The sequence below is a fragment of the Poecilia formosa genome, unplaced genomic scaffold, assembly GCF_000485575.1.
Source record: "Poecilia formosa unplaced genomic scaffold, Poecilia_formosa-5.1.2 Scaffold22, whole genome shotgun sequence".
NCBI lineage: Eukaryota > Metazoa > Chordata > Actinopteri > Cyprinodontiformes > Poeciliidae > Poecilia > Poecilia formosa.
In genome coordinates this window covers 520,344-545,560 of record NW_006799961.1, presented here as the reverse complement: position 1 = coordinate 545,560, position 25,217 = coordinate 520,344, and the positions used below count along the sequence as shown (strand labels likewise).

General features: G+C 40.7%; 2 protein-coding genes across 5 annotated transcripts in view; one reads left to right on the top strand and one right to left on the bottom strand.

The window, feature by feature from the left end:
- Positions 1-19,305, bottom strand: part of pola1 (polymerase (DNA directed), alpha 1) — a 59,170-nt gene extending 39,865 nt beyond the window's left edge. The window contains exons 1-26 of one of the 2 annotated variants that reach the window (XM_007547848.2): positions 19,123-19,305; positions 18,213-18,340; positions 17,844-17,940; positions 17,686-17,760; positions 17,493-17,608; positions 17,285-17,347; positions 17,076-17,177; positions 16,802-16,961; positions 16,544-16,715; positions 15,784-15,956; positions 15,557-15,669; positions 15,350-15,463; positions 15,180-15,254; positions 14,959-15,097; positions 14,709-14,863; positions 13,856-13,940; positions 13,481-13,542; positions 13,034-13,123; positions 12,396-12,512; positions 12,110-12,285; positions 11,872-12,001; positions 11,365-11,484; positions 11,179-11,269; positions 10,979-11,103; positions 10,734-10,883; positions 10,012-10,134 (exon numbers count right to left, since the gene is read on the bottom strand). In XM_007547848.2, coding sequence (XP_007547910.1) covers positions 10,012-10,134; positions 10,734-10,883; positions 10,979-11,103; positions 11,179-11,269; positions 11,365-11,484; positions 11,872-12,001; positions 12,110-12,285; positions 12,396-12,512; positions 13,034-13,123; positions 13,481-13,542; positions 13,856-13,940; positions 14,709-14,863; positions 14,959-15,097; positions 15,180-15,254; positions 15,350-15,463; positions 15,557-15,669; positions 15,784-15,956; positions 16,544-16,715; positions 16,802-16,961; positions 17,076-17,177; positions 17,285-17,347; positions 17,493-17,608; positions 17,686-17,760; positions 17,844-17,940; positions 18,213-18,340; positions 19,123-19,171 — 3,000 coding nt within the window. In that variant the 5' untranslated portion in view covers positions 19,172-19,305. The remainder of the gene's footprint in view (positions 1-10,011; positions 10,135-10,733; positions 10,884-10,978; positions 11,104-11,178; positions 11,270-11,364; positions 11,485-11,871; positions 12,002-12,109; positions 12,286-12,395; positions 12,513-13,033; positions 13,124-13,480; positions 13,543-13,855; positions 13,941-14,708; positions 14,864-14,958; positions 15,098-15,179; positions 15,255-15,349; positions 15,464-15,556; positions 15,670-15,783; positions 15,957-16,543; positions 16,716-16,801; positions 16,962-17,075; positions 17,178-17,284; positions 17,348-17,492; positions 17,609-17,685; positions 17,761-17,843; positions 17,941-18,212; positions 18,341-19,122) is intronic. The other variant, XM_016669351.1, reaches the window with a different exon arrangement.
- A 1,610-nt stretch (positions 19,306-20,915) lies between these two features.
- Positions 20,916-25,217, top strand: part of pcyt1ba (phosphate cytidylyltransferase 1B, choline a) — a 10,624-nt gene continuing 6,322 nt past the window's right edge. For 2 of the 3 annotated variants that reach the window (XM_016669349.1, XM_016669350.1), the window contains exons 1-2: positions 20,916-21,020; positions 24,791-24,890. In XM_016669349.1, the coding sequence (XP_016524835.1) occupies positions 20,940-21,020; positions 24,791-24,890 (181 nt within the window). In that variant the 5' untranslated portion in view covers positions 20,916-20,939. Of the gene's footprint in view, positions 21,021-22,143; positions 22,313-24,790; positions 24,891-25,217 lie in introns of those variants that run through there. The other variant, XM_007547847.2, reaches the window with a different exon arrangement.

Genomic DNA, 25,217 nt, shown 5'->3' with positions numbered 1-25,217 from the left:
CAAAAATGTGAATCTCCGGCCAAGAGGAACACGGTCTTCACCAAACAAAATGCAGCACGTCAAATCACGACGATTTATATTACGACGTGCAAAAATTCTCGGAAAAGCTGTCCGAGTGACCTAATTTAATGGTACGTATAACGCACACTAATGAGAAGGGGTTACGTGACACTCATTGCTGAGGTTCTACTGGCTCGAGAACATTTGACGGTGTTGTCTCTCAGCAATCAAACGTCAAGCAGGGAGCGGTTTAGGTTACATATAAAAGACACTAGAGCGGCGCCCAGACAAGGGTTCAAACTTGAGAGCACGATGTTTGGAGATTCTGCTCGTTTCTGAGTCGGCGCACGGCTGCACACACGGTGGACATTTTGTTTGTTTTGTTTTTTCTGAGTGAAACAGAGAGTTGCAGTGTCAGTAAATGTAATATTGCACTTGATAAGTACTTCCCTCATGCAGTCATTGGTAGGCTAATACATTTCAAGTGCAAAGCATTCACACTCTGCGTCCTGATAACATACTTGGCCAACAAGAGGGACTCTTACTGCTCTTAATTCCTAAACCTGATATAGGTTTGTGTCTCAGTCACTAAAGCACCATGGGAAATGATGAAAAACTGAGACAGACGAGTCGGGAAATTACAAATTAATCAACAAAAATATCAAAAATGCATGTTTTCCTAATTTTGCGCAGCCCTACCGCTGAGTTTTGAAGGTTAGTAGAACAAAATTTGCACTAGCTGAATTTTACCCAGGGTTAATCAGAGGTATTTTAAAGGATGGCGGGAGTTTACAGACTCCTGTTGCAACACTCAAGTTAAAACATTTCAGTTTGTTATTTACTGCAGTTGCACAGGGTACAGATTATACTGAAGGTAGAAAAAGTTGGCTACATTTTTCTGAAACCTGACACTTTCTTATACCAACTCGGAATCACAGATATGCTGTTCTTCTACAAATAATGACACTGAAATAATAAATTAGTCATTTTAAATCAGTACGACTAGCTCATTTGAAGCAAAATCTCAATAATTTGGTAATAAAAAGCAGCAGAACTGACTAGTTGGAACACTTCCCAAAACCATATTATAATCCTGAATGTTTCCAAGTTGACAGCAATACAATTTGGCACAAACAAAATGCAACTTTGCATAAATTTGACAGGAACCATTGCAGCAGTCGTCAGACGATGTAATTAAAACGATGTTGAGAAAACCGGCAATCAAAATATTAAGTAATTACAAATAAAACACTTGAAGCCACTCCCATTTGTTTTAGCACAGGAAAAGCCTTGAACTACCTGATAATAAAGTGAGGTCAAAGCAGAAGATACAACTACACTATTGAATAATGTGCTTTAAATTTAGTCTTCCAGATTTTACTTGAGGAAAGGATGAGCGAGAAGCCCCGAGTCGAACACATGCAGAGGAGCGAGAATGAGCAACAGCAAAGCGAGGCGACGTGGGAAGGCGAGCGAGGCGAGAATGCGTTGATGTAATTGACGAGCGGACTCTTTTTGGTTGCTTTTCCATACGCTGTCAGTTCCAGCAGGACGGACGGCTTTAAGGAATGAACCGTGTGAAAGACAAGTCGTTTGACCATGACTCTGGCATGTGTGTGCGACTGATGGTGCGTGAGCGCTCATCTTTAAACACATACCGACACACACATACTATACGGACCAATGCAAACACATTTCCCCCCGGGGTGGGAGGGCTGGAAGAATTCCTGAGTGTATGTCTTCGAGCCGGTGAGTACCCTCGTCACCACCGGACGTTCCCCCCATACTGCGGCCCAACAACTGAAAAAGCATTAAAGAGGGATCTCCTTTTACTTGATGTTAACCAGATATCTAATGTTCAAGGAGGCGACTAGATTTAGAAACCTGAACCAAAATATGAACTCCTGTTATAATGGTTACAGATATATATATAAAAAACACTGTTTGGCTTAATTAACGTCAAACAATCCAATCTATATAGACCTATAGGCCTAAAACTACATACTTTCAGTGATGTTGCTTATGTTTGTATCCCATAAATATATTATGTTTAAAATTTAAAAGTTCACTTTCAGTTAATTTAGTGGCAGGTGTTTTTTTTATGGAAGTTAGAAAAATAATCAGAAAGAAAGAGTGGAAAATGAGAAAGAAGGGAAGAAAGGCAGATACTGCAGGTGAATAGATGTACAGAGGAATAGTAGGATAAGGATTCTCTCCAGATTTGTTTGTGATTTTTTGCTAACATTTTCATGTCCCACTCTTCTCCAAAACTGAAGCCGCGCCCCCCCCAGAGTAAGTAGTTAACAGAAAACGTTCTAACATCTCATAAAGCCTTCACTTCCTGCGTGCCGTACATCGCTGGGTTTTCTAAGGTTTCAGCCTCTCAGCTTGTTGGTGTTAATAAACGGTAATTAGACCGGACAGTAATTGTGCGGCTCACTGAACGATCCAGGCTTGTGAATTGATTCCTCCCCTCCCCTCCCCCCAATTGTAGTCACTATTCCTGCTTATTCTGATCATGAAGACGACGGAAAGGGAAGCGTAATGCCTTTATTACTTATGCTATACGTCAAGTAAGTTTGGCATTTCACAAACATGGTTGCCTTAATTATCTTAACATATAACACAACATATAAAATATGTAAAACATATAAAAGCGTAAAAAGCAAACTGCTAAATTTCAACAAGGGATAGTTTCATTGCAGGCCTAATAAAGTTAAAAAACTTGCAGCACACAAAAGCTTCAAAAACATGGCAACCACAAGCTGTTTTTTTTTCTTCCCCTTTCAGAAGCACTAAGTTTGGATCCGACATTTCAAACGCGAGTGCTGTGAAGTGTTCTTTTATTACTGCTATATTTCAGCTTACAAGTGACATTTTTTCCTTTGTGCAGCCCATTTTTAAAACATAATGCACCCAACAAATCTACCTTGAGACTGGAGGGATGCAGGCGTCAAGGCACCAGAAGACATAGTTTGGTTAAGTGGTGCAACAGCAGACTGTGACACTCAGAGGTGCTGCAGAAATGACCGGGAGACACATCTGCAGGAGTCGAGTTTAATTCTGTCCAGCTGACAAAAAAAAAACAAAAAAAAAATACCCAACTCCGTATCAAGATTTTTTATTTTTTTTTAGATGCAATGGATTTAAACGCTTGATGTGTTAACAAAGCCCCTTAACAAAATGCCTTCCATATTTCTAACACCTGTCCGAATATTTCTCTCTAAGTGCTGCACTTTCCCACAGTCTGCCTTGACTTTTCGCAGCCAGCCATTCCAGTTTCATTTAGTGGTTTTACAATATTTTTCGTGAGTGTGCATGTGCACCTGGGTGCCTACTCATGAGCTGTATCCATTAGCTGCAAGTTATTACACCCTGCTGTGCTAATTGACGAGTGCTCCAGCCATATTGTGATAGCTGCCTTTATCCTCAGTCGCTCCTGAAACTCAGATTTCCAACAGACTTATCTTCAAGATTTGTGTCTTGTCGTATTATCCGTTTGAATTCTCTTCATGCTTATCTGTATTAACATGCTATTTGTTTTTTCCTTGCAGTAACGCGACTGGGAAAGAGGCCCTAGCTGGCCTGAGTCAAGCGGATGAAACCGAAGCAGACAACCGAGCATGCTGGTCGAAAAGAAAGAAGAAAAAAAAAGGAAGGATATCTGCAGGTATTTATATACACCGTACACCTTTCTGCTAATCAGCAGATCACAAGTGGCTTTTTGAACTTCAGCAGGGCAGAGGGCCCTTGTAAAAAGAGCCTTAACTACTGACGACTGTTTTGAAAAGCACTCAGCTGAAAAGCATTTTGGGATGACAGTCGGCCGACTGAAATAGCACCTGTGGGGGGAACACGGCACTGTCAGACCCGGGCGGAGGGTGGTTTGGCAACACACACACAAAGCCGGAGTACGCGCGGACGAAGCCGTAGTTTTTAAAACACTTATTCACCAAAAACAAGCTCACTGACAAAAGTGGAAGGAGGATTTGTAATTTTAAGGTGCATTTTCTTTCTCTGTTTCAAGGTAAAAATCCTTATTTCTTTTGCATGTGAGAATGTCTGATCGCAAATCACACATGCGCAAGCAAACACACACACACACACACACACACGCACGCACACACACACCTGTCCTTGCAGATACCATATTTGTGTTCTCATGTCTGCTGCTTGGAAGGTCAGTCAGCTGTAAAGCTGCCTCTGATTTAATACAACCGGCTGAGATCACAACAGCCGGCTTCGACTGAAAATAAGCCGACAACGCCAACAATCCTCCTGTTGTTCGCTCAATTAATACGAGTCTCTTCCAACGGTAAAGCGGATGTTTTGTGGCATTGCACTGCACTGGTTCTGACACAGCCAAATAAGTCCCAGAATAACTTTTATAGGCTCTGTGTGGGATACGTTATTTATCTTTACATTTCAGGCATTGGTCATTATGTTTAGTTCCTGATGAAACTCATTTACTGTAAACTGTTTTTGACCTCCTGACTATAAATACGCCGACTTTATGGTGCTTCAATTAAAATCGAAACAAGCCATTTTGACTGAGTTTCCTTTCAGCGGCTCACGTGAGCGATAATGGCAGACAAGTAACTAAATCTGGACATTTAAAACTACTGTAAGACAAGTGAATCCAGAAAAGCCCCTGTGCAAGAATGAATAAATAATAAAACAAGTGATCCTAAAGAACACGTTATACAGCCTTCACATCTCTCCGCCAACAACTTGATCTAATTTAAGTGAAAAAAACTATTTCGTGTCTGAAACGTCACCGTTAAATAAATCTGTTTTTATGTTATTTTTTTCAGCTTTCATCAAGGACATTAACACTTCTAGTAGGGATATTGAGTAAATGTCTTTCATTTCGTTATAGTATCAGACTGGAACAAAGCTACCAGCTTTTTCACTTCCAGACTGAAGCCCCAGAAGAAATAAAATGACCAAGTATGTCAAGTTAAAACCATTTACTAATTATTCATTCATTTACAGCTCTATATGTCATCCTGAGAAAGATGGCAGATGCTAGATCAATCTTTTATCAATTATAATCCCAGCCATTAGCCTGGTCTCACATGGCCTCATTAGTAGGTGTTACTAATGTCGCAGTTTAAAAGCTGAACTCAGCCCTTCCACCGTTAGCCCCTCACAGACGAGCTAACGTGGCCAAAATAGCATCACTGCTGCTCCCATGTGACTATTTGTTAAGTCCAGCTCTATCAGGAGCAAAGCCAGCTCTTTAAGGAGGAGGACCATGGGATCATGGAAACATCGCAGCCGCCAGAGACACACACACACACACACACACACGCGCGCACTTGGGTCCAGATCCAGACTCATGAATACCAGCGTGACCGGGCTTATGCGCTTAAATCTAATTCACAGAAATGTAAAAATGACTCCTGTGACTCCGAGCGAGCAGGCACAACCGAAACTCTGAATGAAACAACCGGGTGCAATGTCGCTAAGTCTAAAAGACGGCGTCGCAAATGAGACGCGATAGCGAGAGTTTAAATATTCCTCGATCTAATTCTGGGAAATGGTTTGTCACTCTCGAGACAAGACAGATGATGGAGAGTCTGAACGATGGACGCCTGGGGCAACAATATTTACTTAGCCTTCATTACAGCTATTTGCACGCATGTACGGACAGAGGTTTAACCTAAACCAAACTCTGACCTCTCCCCGCCGCCGGGGCTCTGTTACACAAGCCCCGCTTCTTCTAGTCTTCCCTTTGCATGCCTTCCTATAATGTCAGCAACGAGCTCCTGTCAGGCTGTTTTTAAACACAAGGACACAAACTCAATTACAGCAGAATGGCTTTCAGGAGTCATCCACTGTCCTGAGACACAAACACCTGCTAATGGTTGTCAGATTTGCTGGCAAAAGGGGACAAAGGTCAAAGCAATCTGCAATCCACAACAATCAGCAGCTTCCACAAGCATCAGGGGACATAAACACACGGATGGGCTAACAACTCTGCTCAAAGTACAAGAAAAACAACCATTTTGTGTCCTGTTTCAGAGAACAGGACATGAAGTTAAACTGTTGTAGATTAATTATCTGTACCAATTGGCCAGAGTTAAGTTGTTGGGGTCTTTTTTCTACAGCTACAGTGTCCTGAAACTATTCATGTACCTTAAACATCTCTACACCAAGTCAAAATTCTTAACGTGACAAGAAATTTTTCACATTAAATGATAAACGACAAGATAAATGCCCATCCCTAATTCCTACGGTCCATTTCAAAAACAGTTTTCTTTTCACTCGTCAGATTTATAGAAAGCAAAATAAATCACTGTGCTCATGATTAATTAGGTGACTCCTAAGAAATCCTTTTTTTGGGGGGGGGGGCCCAAAATAAGGAAGGTTGGACACAAATACTTTGCACTATATCGACAGATACTATAAATTTTCCTAGATTGTCTCAATTATTGCGATAAACAATAACGCTGATAATGGCATAGTAATGCTGCAAGTGCGCCCTATCAAAGACCAATAAACTGTAATTTTTAAAAGAACGCTTAATTGAAACTGGAAGATATTTTAAATATCCAAAATAAAACCCAACAATCAAAAACCATTTAAAAAACTTAAAAACACACAACCGAAATCATAAATAAACTTGCCCTACAAAATATTAATCATAAGAATGTAAATTATTTAGCTCATTTTAATTCATCATGTGATTAATTGCTTATTGCGACTGGCTTACAAATACTGAAAACCGTCGATAATTAATCAATTATGGGCTAATTTGTGTCTGTTTACCACAAATCTCCAAGAAAGTACACTTAAGCCTTAATGTAAATTAAAACTCAAGAGTTAAACCATCCGGTGATTACAGAGGTCTAATAACCAGCAGTCAGCGGACAATAAAAGTCTGCCTCGTGGGATAAATACATTAATCAGCCGGTCATAACCCACATGTGAGGGAGATATCTGTGTTGCATATATCTGTTCCTCTCTGCATTCAACTGTTCTCTGGCCAACATACAAAAGAACCCAAAATATCACAGAGGGGTTGAGGGGGACATCAATCTGTAGAGGACCCTCAGCCGTGTAATCCTAAACCTTCACCTTCCTCTTAATACCCATCAAGTCCCCCTTTTAATACCCACACATTCCGGGACAGAGTAGGCCCACAACAAATGGTCCTCCGACAAAGGGCAGAGTTCGGCCAGTAGTACACGGAGGGTGACATGTGTGCGTCTGTGCACATTTCTACAGTCAGACTCAGAGAAGGGGATAACTGGGGGGGGGGGATTTCTTTCGTTACTCTTAAGTAAGCTAATTTGAGGCACTTCGGCCAAAAGTCTGTCAACTCTCTCTAAGCCTCCACATCTGAAACCCGCCGGGGGTCCGAGAAGCCGCCGTGGCTCCCGGCCCGTCCCGCTCCGCTGAGGCCTCGGGTTAAAACGAGAGTGAGAGAAAGATGAGAGCCGGACCAATCAATAAATACGCAGAACACATGCACATTCACCAGGGACACCCGTCCAAACAGATGAGAGCGGTGGGAGGGGAGGGATTTACACGGCGGACAAAGTGGTGATCAGTGTACATGTTACAATTATAAAAATAAAAAGCCTCCTAAATCATGAGATGAAAGTGGAGTGCAAATGTGATGATTAAAAAGGGGGCAGGAGTGCAAATGGCAATACCCACAAATACACCAGAAACGCAGCTATAAATGCCAGCTGGCTTTTCTGGCTCGCTGCAGATGGAAACTACCGAGAACTTCTCGCATGATGTTCTATTAACTCCGGGCCACCGCAGAAATTCAGTCAAACTTCACTTTTTACTGTGTAAATCTGCTGCGAGGGGACGGCTCAACCTAGCTTCTCCGACTGTTTTAACTTTTACTAACTACCACAATCGGTCCATCTTGTAATAAAAGCGGGAGTCCCTGTGTTGTGTGCAACATAAATAGAGCTAGCTGCGCGCAGAATCATAGATACAAAGTAAACAAAACACCAAGACTGGGTGAAGCAGGATCTCCCGCTACATCAGCAAACTGAGGCGCATTTTAAGTACTGAACCCTCAGAGGGTTTTAGATGTTACTGACGACCTTTTGATGCTCGGGTCTGCAATGCGTCACATCACTCCTCACTGTATGTGATGCACTAATGCAGTAACCCCCCCCCCAGACCACCAGTCCACTTATATTTACTGTCCCCTCAGCACACAAGGTAACTTAAGGAAACATCAGAGGTAACCCCGACCAAAAATATATGCCGCCCTGCAAAAGTATACACACCCGTTGAACTTTGAGATTTGAGGCATTAAAAACACAAACTTTGATGTGCTTTGCTGGGATTTCATAGACCAACACAAAGCTGCGCATAAATGTGGAGAAGAAGGACGTCGCCTGAATGTTTGAAAGGAATACGAAGCTAGAAAGGGCAGCATGCTTTAGTATTCAGTTCTCTTTATTCAGACACCCCTAAATAAAATGCAGTATCAATAAGTGGGTTCGGAAATTTGCCAACTTGTAGAGTCTGTCTGTATTTAAGTGTTAAATTATCTGTTTGTTAGAGAACATTGGCAAATAATCAGCATCATGGAAACCAAGGAAAATACCAGGCCAGTAAAGGATGAAGTCAAGTTTTAAGTGGAGTTATATTTTGTAGATTTTTAGTTCTGATCATTTCTGAAACTCTCCCATTTAACAGTTATGTGTTCATCTGTGTTGATCTATCACTAAAAATGCCAATGAAATACAAATTTATTTTGTGGTTATAATGTGACAAAATCAAAAAAAGTTACCAACAGTTCTGCAAATCTCTGTAAATGTAACCAAATTTATTTTATGGGAAAACTAAGGCTTAGAAAGAGTTGAGATCTACTTTTTAACAAAAACATACTTTTTTTTTATTATTAAATGGCTACTCACTCAATCTAAGTTTTGACCTCACTAAAGCATCAACTCTTAAGAGATTACAGACAGTTTTAGATAAGGGCTCCCTACAAGACTGTCTAAACTAAAAACAACCCAAAACTGTTTAAGGCAACTCCTGTGGGAGGAGGCCATATTTCCATTCAAAGGAAAGTGGAAAAACAGCCCACTTATCGCCAAAGACTGTTGGTGTAACCGAGATGAAGCAAAGCAGGCAGGAGGGTAAATGCAATTAATCCGTCCACCTCTGGCTGGTGACAGACAGCGGCTGTAAGTGTGCAGGCAGAGAAACTCCCACCTGCACCGGCGAATCAAACACACAATTTTAACAATGTAGCTCTGTCAGATGAACATCAAGCATGACTGGAGGCACAAATGGACTGACAAAATAACAAACACACACGGCGAGTTGGTGTCCTGCCCTCCGTCAGACAGCACAATGAGTGTGTAAGGGGATCTTAATGAAGGAGTCCCCCGAGGCAAAGCCTGATGCCTCCGCTGAGGACTTGTACCATTGGAGCTCATTAAATGAACATGAGTACCATCACTGACATGACGGGAGTGTGTGTGTGTGTGTGTGTGTGTGTGTGTGTGGTGTTCAGTTACAATGCCAGCTTTAGCCATTTGTGTCATGCAGAACACATGCTGCTTTGGATAAATTTATTGGATGTGCACGTCTGTCGGCCCTTAAATGGAGAACGTGAACATTTCCTAACGCATCTATTGGCATTTTTATCACTGGAAAGGTCAGATTTGAAAAATAAAAGACACTAAAAAAACATGAGTTGGGATCTGGCTGAATGGAAGGGGGGAGAAATGTTCACATTTAAAAACAGAGAAGAGCCAAAGGTGGGGAGGACACGGAGAAATTCCTCAAGGAAAATAATACCAAGTATGAGGTAAGACAGGCCACACATAAAAATTCAGAAACCAAAGAAATATATATATATTTTTTAAATTGGTGAAAATGTGAACTATGGCTTAACAGTGCCATCTTGTGGATGAAAATCTTAGTGCTTCCAGCAAGGTCATTCAATTCACCTAGCTTTGAAGGACTTGAATATTAATTGTGACGCTGAAAGTTAAACATTTATTTGCAGCTCAGTTTTACCTCTCTCCCCTTGTGGGTGACCAGAGCAGCAAGTGGTTTAGCATAGAAGCGGCTGTAGCTGAATCCCAGACAGCCGTACATGCTGTTAGCAGTCAGCTTCAAGGCCTTCTGACGGATGTCGTACTGAGAGGGAAGGAACAGAAAACAGTTTAGAAACTCACAACAAGAAAAACTTACATTGTTTACATTTGTTCTCAGCAAGAGATCATGCTGCCGTGTTCAACTTTCACCCAGTTAACGTATTTATGTTTTATCACGATACAACCACAAACTTTAATTTATATGAAAGGGGATTGTTATATCACCTGATTTCAGGTTTTCAACATTTTTTATTTAGTTGTCATAGGTTAGAAGGAAGAATATACTGTAAATACTACGGATCACTATCAGATTTTTTTATTTGTCAAGTATTTGGATAACAACTCGTCATTTTCTTTCTGCTTCACTATGTTAGGCTGGTTTGTCGCATAAAATCCAGATGAAATTCATTCAATTTGTGGTTGTAACATGACAAAAAGCAAATATTTAATTCAAGAAAGCTAATACTTCTGGAAACGCCAACCGCTCAAGAAATAAAAGATGAAGCAAATTCAAAGGAATTTGGGAGAATGAATTTAAAACGCATCGTCACTCACTACTTATAGTTATAATGTAGATAAAACAAACACTGATTAAATGCTTTTGTTCAACAAGGACTTGCGCATCATTATAGAAGGACAAACCTGCATGTAGAGATCTGGATTGATGTCTTGTTGTTTCATGAGCTGCTTAACTTGTTTACGCCGTTCAACCAGTTTTCTGATTTCCCTGGGCAGGATTCCCATTTCCAGGTTGGAATCTGGAATCTCAGGAATCTCCTCTGGCTCATCATCCTGTTACGAAGTGCGTACAAAGGTCGGGAATTATTAATCTGCCTGACGAAGCACATCGGTTGTAATTCATCTGGACGCAAGTGAGTTTCACTCACGTCGGTCTTTTTGTGGGAGTTCTGCGCCTGCCTCTGGACTGTGGTGAAGCAAATGTTGAACTCTTGGATGATTGAAGGGTACAAGCTGTTGAAGTCGAGCAGCAGCACAAACTTATCATAGAAACCTGAGTGGACAAATGAGATGGGGTCAGAAAACGGACTCGATTCAAAGCCAATCAACATTTTTGGAAAACACTTACCGACTTTCGGATCCAGCACCAGACCTCCAGCGTAGGCTGCCTTCTTCTTCCTCTTACCCTTTCCTGCATCTACATCGTCCTCTCCTTCAACCTAGATCAATCCAATCACAGGGGGAAAAAAACGTGTTTAAAAACATGCAATTTAAAAAAAAAAGTACATTTTTGTGCAGTTCTATGAGTACTTACAGTGTCCAGATGGGCCTTTTTAAAGGACGGTTTGTCAGGGACAATAAAGTTTTTGTCGTGGAAGGCATGAAGCAGCAGGAACTCGTTCCTCTCAGAGCGACCGCCCATTAGCGTGCGAGACTGCAGAGAGGCCGCAGAGAGAAACTCAGTTAGAAGCACAAGAAATTAAAATTAGGACAAAATAAACAGAACAACTTGAGACAATACCTGGATGCATTTTTAAGCAAGACTCGTGTCTAGAATATATACTTTACATCTTTTTTTTTCATGTCCAAAATCACTGAAACTGTGAATGCCTTTCTCAAGCTATTAAATGTAGCGACTGAGCAGATCGTTTGGGCGAGCCCTCGGGTCAAAATTTTATTTAGAACGATGATTTAAAAAGGTGATTAAAATGCTAACGATCATGATTAATCAACCAAAGAGACAGACGGAATTTAATAGTTAGGGAAAACAAAAGGAACAGTGAGTTTTGAAGAGGCATATGGTTGAACTGTTGAACGTTACCAGGACGTTGCCGGCGATGCTGGTGATCTGCAGGGCGAGGGGCAGCACATTAAGCTCACACATGATCTGGAGGATCAGCTTTGCGTCAGTCCACGTCAACTCCAGCAGGTACAGCAGGTGAGGAGAGTCGCTGAGGGCAAAACGAGGCACATTTTACAATAGACCAGCTTCATTTCCCTCACTCCTTTCTAACACGGTAGTGGCTCGCGTTGGGTTAGCCGTGAGCTTTGAAATTCACCTGTAGAGATTTCTGATGCTCTCCTGAGGAACTGCGACCCGCTCCACCTTCAGCACCTGAGCTGCAAGCTCCGTCAGATGGTAACTTTTACAACGAATCAGCTCTTTGGCCGAGATCTCCACGTCACACACCAGACGGCCACACGTTGCACTCTTCTCAGCAAACGCTCCACGGCCCTGAAGAAGCCAGGAATACAACATAGCGGAGAAAACACGAAATGAAAGATTTATTTATTTACAAACCTGCTGCAAAAGCATATTTCTGCTTCTGATTCCGTTCTTCTTACCCCCAATTTGGGCATATTTGCCCTCCTGAGGCGTCCGATCTTAGACCAGTGGGGGACCTTGCACACATTGATCCTCTGCAGGAGAACTTCCAGATCAAAACCGAAGATATCGTGACCCTGCAGGTAAAAGCAGGTGACGATTCAAAGAGTCGCTGAATACTGGCTTCCCTAAACTCTGCTGTTTAGCTGAACAATAGAAACTTCCAGGTGGCAGTGACGTATAAAGCTGTCCAATTTGTGACTCCAACTAGTGACCCGCCAACACAGATTTTATCCAGTTTTATTAAGAAAATTCAACATTTATTTTTAAGCAGAAACAACAAGTTCCTTCTGCTAAGCTACAAGAGACAAAAAAAAATCCAGTCAAATTCTGAAGTTTATTGTTAGAACAGATGTATGAAAGCTACAAAAAAAAATAAATAAAAAATTAGAGAATATCTTCCTTTACGAGAATAAAATCATACTGAAAAGGCTAACTGAGCCTTCTTCCTCATCAAAGTGTCAGTATGGTGCATTCACTCATCAGGAATAAACAGATCGTACTTTCTGTTCCCAACCAGACGGACGAGCTTAAACGCCTCCATTTCACATCAATGTGGATTTTTAGTATTTGCTTATACAACTGGTTTGTTGCTCACCACCAACACATCAGGGTCGATTTTGTGCATCTTGGCCAGGAAGCAGCCGAGCAAGGTCCGCTCTGAAGTTGCCATCTCCACCTTCACTTTCTTAAAAAAAAAAAAAAAAAAAAAGACTGAGGTCAGTGGGAAGGTTTATCATTCATTTTATACAGCAAAATGTATTCTTAGTAAAACGTCTGGGCTTGCAATCACTATTAGAAGACATCATTTGTACTGCAATTGAGAAATGAGAAATTAATTTTCAGTGTGTCTTAAAGAACAGGTGGAGGATAGAAAATTGGCTTAAATATGAGCAGCAGCTTCAAGTGATGGTTAAAATTATGGCTACACAATATATGAAAATCTTTCAATGGTATTCATATTGGTAAGTATTGTCCATTCATTATTAAAATAAACAGAAGCAGTGCTGCTAAAGCTAGGGTCTGTCCATGCGTGGTCACTCGCCTTCTTCTTGACAGCGTCTTTGAAGTCGTAAGGAAAAATGCAGTCAGATGGTTTACTGATCACTGAGGAGAAAAATGGTTACAATCAGTTTGTTTGAAAATCTCATCCAAGTTTTTATTACAAATTTGTCAACTTGGTTCATTACAGGCGACTGTGGCTCAATGAGAAAGTATTGCAATCCAAAAACTTGTGGGATCACAACAGCCTTCGGTTAAGACACTTAACCCCAAGCAGCCTAACGACCTGAGTACCCGTTTATGTGTCTGTGAGTGTGGCTCTGTGAGCGCTTTGACTATAGAAATACTATTTAAATTCACTGCTTTTACCAAGTGAATAACATCAAAATACCAACAGCAGAAAATGCTTAACACTTACCACAGAAATGAGTTTGATAGGGAGGCTGAGGAGGAGCTTTATCCATATGGAAGCTGTAGTGGATGAGCGCAACAAGAGACACGATCTGCAGAAAAATGAATGTTGCATTAAGCGAAAAATGTGATCAGCCCCGTTAATCTACTGCATAGATTACTTTTTTAAAAAAAATATATATATATACAGGATATAGAAGTGTTTCCTACAGCAAGTATAAAGGCAATTCTAGGTAAAAGAAAAAATATATTTGGCCACAGAGTGGAAAGCTTCCACCCAAATATTTAGATATTTCTTGATGAATTTCACACATTTACCAAAAGAATATCTAATTTAAAGACATACATTTACAATATGAACCTACGATACTAACAACTTGTGAATTTGCATGAAAGTCGCTTAATGTGATTATAAAGTCAAACATGTCAAATGTAAATTCATAATGACACATGGTGAATTTATAGATGCATTTCTGGCTATTTTCAAAGTGTAAGTGGTACATCTGGACTCTGGCGTCAGAACATCTCCCACGTATCTCAAAAAAAATGACAGATTTTGTTGTAGCATACGGCAGAGAATTTCCCAGATTTAAAATATGTCTTTAATCATAAAATCGTATCCTTATTTCCCAAAAACATACAACTTATACAAATTTTTATCTTGTAAACATGTAAAAACATCATCTTCCGCTGCCAGATTTTTTTCTCCTCCATTTATCTACAATTGTTCTAGTACTTCATTGTAGTTTTCAAACTCAATTTAGAAAAAAAAAAAAATCCATATTTTTCCACATTACTGGGAAGAACAAAGTTTCACTATAACATAAATGTTTTCCAAGCGCTAAATCAAATATCCCAACCTCATTGTGGTGCGTCTTGGGGTTCTGAACCGTCTTGAGGCTTATGGACATTACGGTTACGGGTGGAGGCGGCAGATCTTTAATCACAGAAACCAAATCACTTCTCACAGCGAGAGCCTCCACCTTACACCAGCTGACCGATTGGTTCATCAGCTCTAAGAAAGACGAGGTGGAGAAGTTAGAACTGCAGGGGAAATTGTTTAGAGGCATGGCTCAAAGAAATAAGTCATATTAATGGCATCGTTCTTACGTGGTGTCTTGATGTCCAACCAGCAGGGGCCTTTAATCTTCCTACTGAGAAGGAAGTGCTCCAGGCTGCAGGTGTTTGTTCCAAAAACATGGGAAAATGTCGTCCCTTTAAGGTCAGTCGGCAAAGCAGGAAAGTCTGCCTGTAAAAATAAAACTATCCTAATGAACCAGCGTCAACCTGGGATAGATTTTAGGACGTTTTGCTCATGTGTGCCTGCTTACAGAGTATCTCACTTCCAAGTAGTCGCACTGACTGGGCACGTCAGGAATTTCAAAAGCATAGCTCTTCTCCACTTTCTGCAAAGACAGAAGCAAAACATAGGCATGGGTGCCTGTTTTCTACAAAAAAAAAAATTAAATAAATAAATAATCAAGCTGTAACCAATTCTGACCTTAGATTTGAACTTCATAATCTTGAACTTCTCAGAAAGCTCATTGAACTCCTGGTAAACGTCCATCATCCCCACTGGTTGATCCGACACTTCTCCGGTCTTCGGATTTGTTTTCTGTTTTTATTGGGCAATAAAAACAGTTCAGATATGAGCAGTTTTCATCAGGAATAAGTCAAATGCAGTTCTCACTGAGAGTGCGACACTTACGAATTCCCGAGGGAGAAGGTACATCGTTCTGTCAATGTTCTTCACAGTAACGCAGCAGCTGACATAAGACTGCGCCGACTCGATCCACACTTTCCCGAACAGATACACCACGCCTGGGATGCAATTTAAAGTCAAACATCAAGTTAGAAAATCTCAACAATGCTTCTTCTAAAGAAAAAAACCAAAACATTTTGTTTATTTTGATGAAAAGTGCCTAAATACCACACCTGGTTGGTTGTATGGGTCTTCGAAAGCATCCAACCAATAGAATCGGAAGACCTGTTCCCCATCCGTGCCCTCCACTAGAGGGAGCTTGCTGGAGTCGACCTGCACCTCTGCTGGAGCTTCACTGACTCCACCTGCAGCCTCCTGTCCCCAAGAGCTTCCAACTCTGTTGGGCCTAAAAACAAGAACAAATACAAATATCTTCTAAAAACATAATATATTTCACATGTTCTTTCTAATAGTGATTCTAGATATGCATCTTGATATGATTCATTTGTCAGATTAAAAGTACCTATTAAAAAGAACCTTTAAATGGGTATCAAGCACTTTTTTCATTATGTACACATTTCAGATGTTTTTTTTTATTGATCTGCTGTATTCAGACTTTTAATGTTATGTTTTATTTGCTGCAATTGGAAAATCATCATAATTAACCAAAACAAAAGCTGGAAAACATCAGTTTGTGTGTAATTAATCTTTATATGGTTCTTTTCTGAGGGAATTTAGTTATTGGAATAATTTATTGAATGGGACTGTAAGTGTCAGAGATATCTTAAGAGGACAAATCCACAGAGAAATCGGTTGTATGATTTCAGAGCCAGTCAATTTTTAACTCGATTGGTTTTGATCGATGTCCAGGCACTTGGGGGAAAAAAAAAAAAAACAATCTGATCTTTACACCTTACTTTAGGTGGGATTAACTTGATGCTTAGGGAAAAACATCTAAGGACATCTGTGAGTTTGTATCTGCAGCTAACTCACAGCAGAACCGGATCCTGACGTTCAGCTTTGTGCTCCACTTTAACTTCAGTCGCTGTCAACCCTCCTTTGGGTTCAAGTTTGGCTTCATCTTTAGCTACAGCCTTCTCCTCCTCATGCTCAACCTCCATTGGCTCATCAAAATCGACCCCCTCAAAAGCCAGACTGTCGTCCTCTGTAACAGACAGCATCATCGAGACTGGTTTTGTCTTATTGTGAAGCAGCTAAAAAGTAACGAAAGCCCCTGACATTTTATCTAACCTCTCTCTTCGTTTGGCTCCTCCAGCTCCGCTTCATGTTTTTCTGGAAGAACCTCGGTTGTTGCAGGTGGAGGAGGACGGGCAGAAGGCTGGGGAGAGGGGTCCAGAGGCGGAGGTCGGATCACCTTGGCTTTTAATCCATAAGTTGAGGGCTTCTCCTGCTACATCAGGGTGTTTGCATAATTCAATTGTGATGTTTGCGCTGACAGATTCGTGCAAAACCTCCACATAAACAGCAATAAAACTAAATGTAGGTCAGGACATGATGGCTTCACCTTTGGCATCTGAGGTTTGAGGGAGAACGGGTTCATGATTGATCCCACCGTCTTCTTTTTCTTCAGGGTAACCAAAGGTGGAGGAGTGAGAGCTGACGGTTTCTGGAATCGCAGATGAATAAGGTATTAGAGAGGTTAAAGGCAGCAGGAACTATTTCCCAGTCCCGTCAGTGGGAGAATGTTTGGTTTAATTCTCCACTCAAACAAACCTCATTGTGTAGATCTTGTAAAATATCTCCTAACAAGTCATCTTTGGACAGATCTACATCTTTCTGTAAGAGAAAAAAAAAATAATTACAAAACATGAGAAAAATGTAAGAACATCATCTAATGTCTGACTACAGCATACGTTACGAAAAGATTAAGTGTGCAGTGAGTTTAGAGAATATCTTGTCAAAGACTCTCATAAATACCGACCTCTGCAGGCCTCTTAACGTTGCTGTTCATGAAGAGACTCTTAATAGTGTTAGGCTTCGCTACCGAAGATTTCTTCAGAGTTTTCTTTGACTCTCCCCCTTTTGCGCCCCCTTTTCCTGGAAGCACAAACCAAATACTTAAGCACAAGATATCTGTATTTTTCAATTCTTCAAAAGGATTTTCAGCTTGTTACCTTTGCTTTCAACAACATCGTCGTCTAAATCGTCGTCGAAGATCTCTCGCCCATCTTCAACATATCCTGTGCCGTCTGAAAGAAGGAAGGTGTTACTTGGCATAAAGAACCCTCCATCAGCCTGCGCTCTGCAGTGGTTTCTCAAAACCAGATCTCACCATCGTCAATAATCCAGTCGTCCTCCTGCCTCTCTCGCACCATTTTCGAGTATTGCTGCTCGTCCACCTCTTCGTAAACGCTGGTGATCTCCTCCACCTGCAAAAGGCAAACACCAGCTAAACACAGACTGAAGAGAAGCACAGCAGAAAACCATCTTATGTTCACTTCAATTGAACTTTACGAATTAATATCTAGAAAAACAAATGGGTTTTTCAAAGTTTCTTGAACGGTGAGCACTATGATGGAAAGTTGAGTGGAAGAAAAACAGCACAGCAAAAAAAAAAAAAGTCTCAGCTTGCCACTGGTTTTATGAATTGCATAAAGAATCTTTACAAGCATGCAAAACAGAAACATATTGTCTTTATCACCTCATATTTGATCTTTTCCCCCTTTTTGGCCTTCTTGAGCTGCTCCAGCGCTGACTTCCTGCCCACCTTCTCCCGCTTCTCTCGTCTGGAGCGAGACTTGGCCAGACTGCAGGCATCGCCCTTCTCATCTGAGGAGAGTCACACAATTATTTTTTTTTAACACAAAATCCTCCATTTCTGCTACATTTACACAGAATTAGACATAAAATACTAAAACAATACACTTTTATGAATAAAAAAAGGTCATATTAGAGGTGAATTTCAACAACAACAAAAACTAAACAATTCACTTTTTTTGATCAAACTAAAAAAATTGTTTGACCACTCTCCAATGAAGGCCACGAGAGCCAATTAAACCATAAATAGTAATATGAATATTTACAAAATGCTCGTAAATAGCCTTATGACCCTTATATGTAGCAACAATTGCTACTTTAAGGTGACCTTTCTGATTGGCATTGTGTGGAAGCACAGCTGTATGTTTCACATCAGAGATATTTCTTATTCATTTGAATTTTTTGTAGAAGTTTTTATACTTTTTAATGACCCGCTAACCAGCCAGGTGAATTTGATTAGCAGCGAATGGATGGACACATTGTGGTAATTCTTTTGGAAGTAAAGCTGTAGTAAGGCTGAAAAGAACAATGACACTGAGTGAAATTCTTACCTTCTGAAGTATCCCATTTGTTCCTTTTCACCTTTTTTTTTTTATCAAGAACAAATACCAGATTCACGTGACAAACCTCATTTGAATCTATCTAATCCCGTCATAAAGACACAAGCAGTACCCTACGCCAAAGCCTGTTAGCAAATGTTAAACTAAGCTAGCCGTCGTGTTAGCTAATAATTTCAATTTGAACGCCTAAACAAGCAGCTGTCCTGTAACGGAAAACCGGAGAAACAAACTCACCACCGTCCGGAACGTCCATGTCTTTATCTGGGTCTGCCACCGGAGCCATTACTTCTGTTATTTGGTCTTTATTCCGACAACTGAATGACAGCAGCACAACAACACAGCAACCCGCGCCAAAGCGCCTTCCCGGGGAAAGTCATATGCAGGAAATGACATCACGCTGCTGTCAGCCAGTTACCGGATATGCTGCTTATAATATGCCCAGAAGGGGGCGACATTGGTCTATCTAAATTCAGCCATAAATTCTATAGTGGTTTTACTGTGTTTTATTTATAGGAAGTTCACTAACCTGATGGATTACATTTAATTTGCATTTTATGTCATTGTATTAAAACGTAGCTACGTCCAACATCCAAACATTTATAAAGCTATTATTTTTATTTTTTTTATTATTTGTTTATGAAATGGGAAGAGAAAATTTTCATCTCTTAATTCAGTCAGAAAGGCTAATCATAAAGCCACCCCTTCTCTATTTTGCCAAAGTGAGCAAGTTATTTTAATTTCAGAGGAAAAGAGTTTAATATGCTGTTTAAAGGTACTAATTGATTTAACAGAGAAATATTTTCAAGTAAAAAGAATTAAATCTTCACCTTTTCTATCTAGCTATCTAGTCTATTCCATGTAATTTTATTCAGTATGAAATGTTTGTCTAATAAATAACCTTGTCCTTCCTTAATATACCATTTGTGACGACAATTTTAGGCTATTGTTCTCCAGTTTTTAGTGTCTGTGTCACTGTACCTCCATGATGTCCGTTGCCACAGAAACGAAGCCGGTCTGTAAAGGGCACAATAGATTACTGTCCCAGACTGGGGCCACAGAGGAACTACAGTACAAGCAATAATGAAAACACAAAGCACAGTTTGTCTCTTATTCAAGCTGCTCACTTGAGCTTTCTGCGTAAACACCGTAAAAGCTTATCTAAGAATTGCGTACAATAATATTTGCTATATCTATTAGTGTGGGAGTATTTAGAATAGTATTTAGAAAAGCTATATGCTCATCATCCTTTTAGCCATAGTATTTTTAAAGAAGTGATAAGTTTGACTGTCTGATTTATACCTAATGTTCATGCAGTTTAACTTAGCAAAGCATTACTTCTCTCCAGGATCTTTGGGAAACATTTTTATGTAAAAGCACAAAAAAATGTTGTTTACACTGGAAAGGTGAGTAACAAGTAATCATTACTGTAGAGAAGTAGTATTAAATATCTGGCTCTCATAAAGACACTGTAATCAGGCACATTCTGTGAGTTGTTTGTTGTTAAAATAATAACACACAGGGTATATAAAAAAAACCCTGATATGTTTGGGAGTTTGTTTACCTATATATATATATATATATATATATATATATATATATATATATATATATATATTTGCTTTGATACTCATGGATATAACCATGTATATTTTACGAATATTTTATCACAGCACCACTTTTGAATTGAGTTACAAGAAAGAGAGAAAGAAAGAAAGAAAAAAACACTTTTCAACGATACCCTATTTAGATGAATCTGTGGCATCATATGAATTAATGGTTACAAGCAGTCGCATGTTATACATGAAGTTAAGTACAATAGGAGGGGGATTCATGCATGTCTGACAGCCGGATTATCTGCTGTATGTGGCGCGGTGTGGACGGTGGCCCACACTTATCAGAGGGGAGCAGCTGATCTGTGTCTGGGACGGGCTGGACAGGGCGGGACGTATTTGTTCTGCTGTGCTGTAGCAAAACGGACATATTAAAAAAAAAAAAGAAGAAGAAGAAAAAGAGGACAGAGCTCACTTATTTCAGTCTACCACAGGAGCAAGATGGTGAAACAGCGCCGCGTCAGAGTGAACCCCGGCTGCGCGGTTGTTACGTCTCTTTGTTGCAGAAGAGGATCGTGGAAGGTAAGATAAGTTTAAAATATTGACTAGACGTATTTCTTTTTTTATTTACTTATCTTTTTAGGGATATGGTTACAGTTTGACGAGTTTGACGCATTTTCCACGTCTAAATAAAATAGGAATAAACTGCTTTACCGTTGAAAAGAGAGGAAGAGCCTGGTTTTGGCGGGGAAGTCGGAGTTTAATATATTTTATAACATGCTGTAACGTAAGTAAGTTTACAGTTAGTTCTATATGTATTGAACATTTGACCTAAATATTTAGTATTCATGCTCTGCTTACTGTTTTGTTTGTAATCGTGAAACGGTTTCGTCCACCAATCATCACAGTTTATGTTGCTACGGCGGGCGATGATTGGTCCGAATTTGGGAGCTCTCTTTCCTCTCCGCCGTCACCATAGAAATGGTCCAGATGGTCTCCTTAGACCGACGCTCCACTCACATTATTTACCTAATCTCTCATATGAAAAGCGTAACACAATGTTGTGGAGTTATGACTGTTGCAGTCCCTTGTAATTATTGTAGCTCGGATTATTATTATTATTATTTTTATCATTCTCTTTAAATATCAAAGTTGTACTTTGAGGCAGCTTGATATTAGAAATAGCCGTGAGTGAGACCTCTTCCATGCGTCTTTGTCTGCAGCAGCTTCGGGGTTACAGTGGGTGCGCCCTATTTGTCAACCGGAGAGGCAATTGATGCGCCGGGTAGGCGTGGTCGGCACATTCTGTACACATGATGCGCCTTACAGACCCACTGGGCAGAAACCAATTTCTACCATGTGAGTTATAGAAATGCTTGAGATTTTTGTCTTCTTCTTCTTCTTCTTCTTCTTCTTCTTCTTATTATTATTATTATTATTATTATTATTATTATTATTATTGTTGTTGTTGTTGTACTTTTTTTAGAGTCTTTACTTATTGTGGAAGCTTAGATTATTAAATATTTAGAGCAACACGATGCATATCTTACTTAAATCTGTTGTGGGATTGTGCCTCCTTAAAAAAAAAATAAATAAAAAAAAAATCTCCCCCCACCTTGATTCCACATCGCTTCTAACCAGGTCTTTCCCCGGCTGACTGTGAAGGACTGCACCCCGTGGGAAGAAGGGCAAGAAGGAGGGAGAGGGAGACAGACAGAGGAGAGAGTGGGCGGGGAAAATAGAGGAGACAGTGGTGAGGAGAGCAGCATCTCCTCATTGATGCTGAGTCACAAAACAGGGAGAAATCAGCTGCATCCCATGAGGCTTTGGGAAAAATGGAGGAGCTAGAACACACCTGCCCTCATCCCCGGACGGTAGGGAGGATGTGCACGGCTGTTTGCTTGCCTTTCTGTGAGATGAGAGTGTGTATACTAACTGTGTGTGTGTGTGTGTGTGTGTGTGTGTGTGTGTGTGTGTGTGTGTGTGTGTGTGTGTGTGTGAGGAAGGGAGACAGGAAGTAAGGGGGAAAACAAAAGGTTCCTCCTCTGTCCCCTGTTATGAAACAGATCCTGGATTGCATGTGCCTGAAGGAGATGCTCAGAGTGCTGAGTGGACGGTGTTGTTGTTGTTGTTGAGGGGGCTGCCAAAGGAAGAGAAATGTCCTGCTGAGTGAGAACTGTCGCAGTGAAATCACAGAGCCTCCTGCGTTGGGATACTCTGCTTTATTCCTCTTTGACACAAATCATGCTGTCAGCCCTTTTGTCTCCACCGAGTCGTCATTTACCTATTTCTTCTTTGCCTCAGCCTGTTTTCTTTACGGCAGTCTCTCTCTTGGCTAGTCATGCTATGGCTACTGGCTTGTGTCCTTTTTTTTTTTTCCTCCCCTGCCGCTTTAATCCTTCTTAGGCCAGATGCTGTATCTGGTGCCAGATCGGGCTTTACAGTGAGCACGCTCCAGCCGCACGCCCTGATAGGCCCTTGTACTCTCCTGATCACAAAGTTTAACCTTGGCCATCTGCTCTTTGCTAACTCTCAACAATCTCACCATGCCCAAGGAATCACATGCCCAAGGAATCACAAGTGATGAGGCGTCTTCCTGAAGGGAAGACGCTCAGACAGCTGCTGCTGTCTGAGCTTCGAGTTTTTCCTGTTTAAATTACACACAGCAAAAATGTTGGAGGAAAAAGCTTCAAGTTAAATGTATCGTTCATTGGAGTAGCACAGTCCAAAAAATCCTACCCTTTGGACTTAATTGAGTACATTATTTTTTTCAAAAAGTCAAATAATTGTTTTCAACACCCATATTTTTGTGGCATCGCAATTATGTTTTTATTTTTCATTGGTCTACCACCATAAAAGGATTTTAGCTGGAATGGGTGATTTGAGCTTTTTGAGAATGAAATCTCCAGTTTGGTCAAGGATAAAACAGAAGATGAACTTCATTCCCTTCATTTGCTAAATAGGATGTGTCATACTGTGGGCCTGTTTATGTTTCAAAGAACAGTGTTAGAGCACATCGTGAGGTTTTTTTTTTTTTTTGGACTATTGTGATATTTTCATATAAAATCTATGGGTTTTGACCAGAAAAGAGAAAATTCATTTTCAATTGATCTTCTTGCTGGATGAAGATCTTAAACATGCAGCCGAATCAACGCAGAAATCAACTTTCTTCTTTGTCCATCACACTTTCCAGACCTAATAGAAAACTTGTGGCGTGAAAGACGAGCCAGCACTTTGGAGAACCCAAAGAGCTTGGGCGAAGAAGAATCCTCCAAATTACTGAAATATCACAGTAATGTAAAAAAAATCGCTGTTCTATTCCCTACAGGAGGTTGCAGAGAGTACTAACAGCAGAGTTAGTTGCCAATAAGTTGCAGGGGTTCTGCATCTCCAAAAATGCTATCTAATTTCAAAAGCAGAGCAAAGATGCACAGAGCAAAAGTAAACTTGCACCTGTGTTAATGTAAAAGCAACGAATTCTATATTTTCATGTGACGCCTTCATAGTTATTTGTTGCCTGTTTAATTACTGCACAACAACAGTTGCGTCCAGACTGCAGCCCACATCTTTGGCTTACTCCAGACATTTTTATCTGTCATCCACAAATTTAATACCAAGCAACTGTTTCTGCGTTTCTTACAAAATGCTTGTGTCCAGAACCACCTCGCAGTTTCTCTGCGACTGAAGGTCTACGAAACCCCCCAACAACTAATTACCTGTTTACCTGAAACCCACTATCGTTTCAGACTCTATTTTTTCGCCGCTGCTCCTGGAGGAGCCACTGACGTCAGGGGCCTGACTGAACCCGTTTCCATGTTCTCTTCCTCCTCTCACACTCCCACAGCTTTCTGCTCTGCTCTGTCTCTCTTTCACGGGTGTGAATGAGATTTGGTGAATACTCCCCTGCAGTCAACAGATGGCACACGAACACAGTTTATTTTTTACATTTTAATTTTTTTTCAGGAGGGCTCACATTGCAGCGTTTTGACCTTGATAACAGTCTTGGCACTTACAAATTAGTATATCCCGTTATCTGGTTTGTCCGTCTGTGCTCTCTGGTTTTAATTTCTTGTCAGAGTGGGAGAGAGTTCACTTCTCCCTTCCAGCGCCACGCTAACCAAAGATTTTTGTCCTCTCTGTCATGTTCAGTGCATACAGTTGATTGCGGCGAGAGGTGAGTGTTGGTGATCAATAGCACTGAGTGCAGCTCTTTCTGTCTCCGCTGTCTCAGAGTGCAGAGTGAGCATCAGATGTAGTCAATACCTTAATGGTGGTTTTCTGTAAGTAGCGAGGGAAGGGGCAAATGGCTGTTCTCCTGGGTCTTCCTTTAACCCAGTCCCTTTCTGACTCAGACTCTCACCGAGCCTGCCATCTTCGCCACGGAGACCAGCTGCGACTGTCGAGCGCCTCACGAGAAGCTCAGCATCACGCAGGCCCGCAGAGGCACCCCAGGTACACGTTCACCTTCACGCTGCTTTTATCCTCATTCTTCGCTTCGTCTTTGTTTGACTTCCTCCCCCATTTTGAAAGTCATGTTTTATAAGCTGTGTCTGAAGTCCTTGCATTTTCAAAACTATTCAGATCTCTAACTTTTTCATATTTTCTCACATTACAACCACAGACTTGAATGGCTTATGTGGGGTTAAGCACACCCCACATATGAAGGTTCTAGTTTTCAATGCGTGGGGTCGCTTCCTGGTCTTCCCCTTTTCTCATTACTCACATTTTTTTGTCAATTTACTACTAAATAAAAGCCACTAGAGCAATTAAAACCTTTTT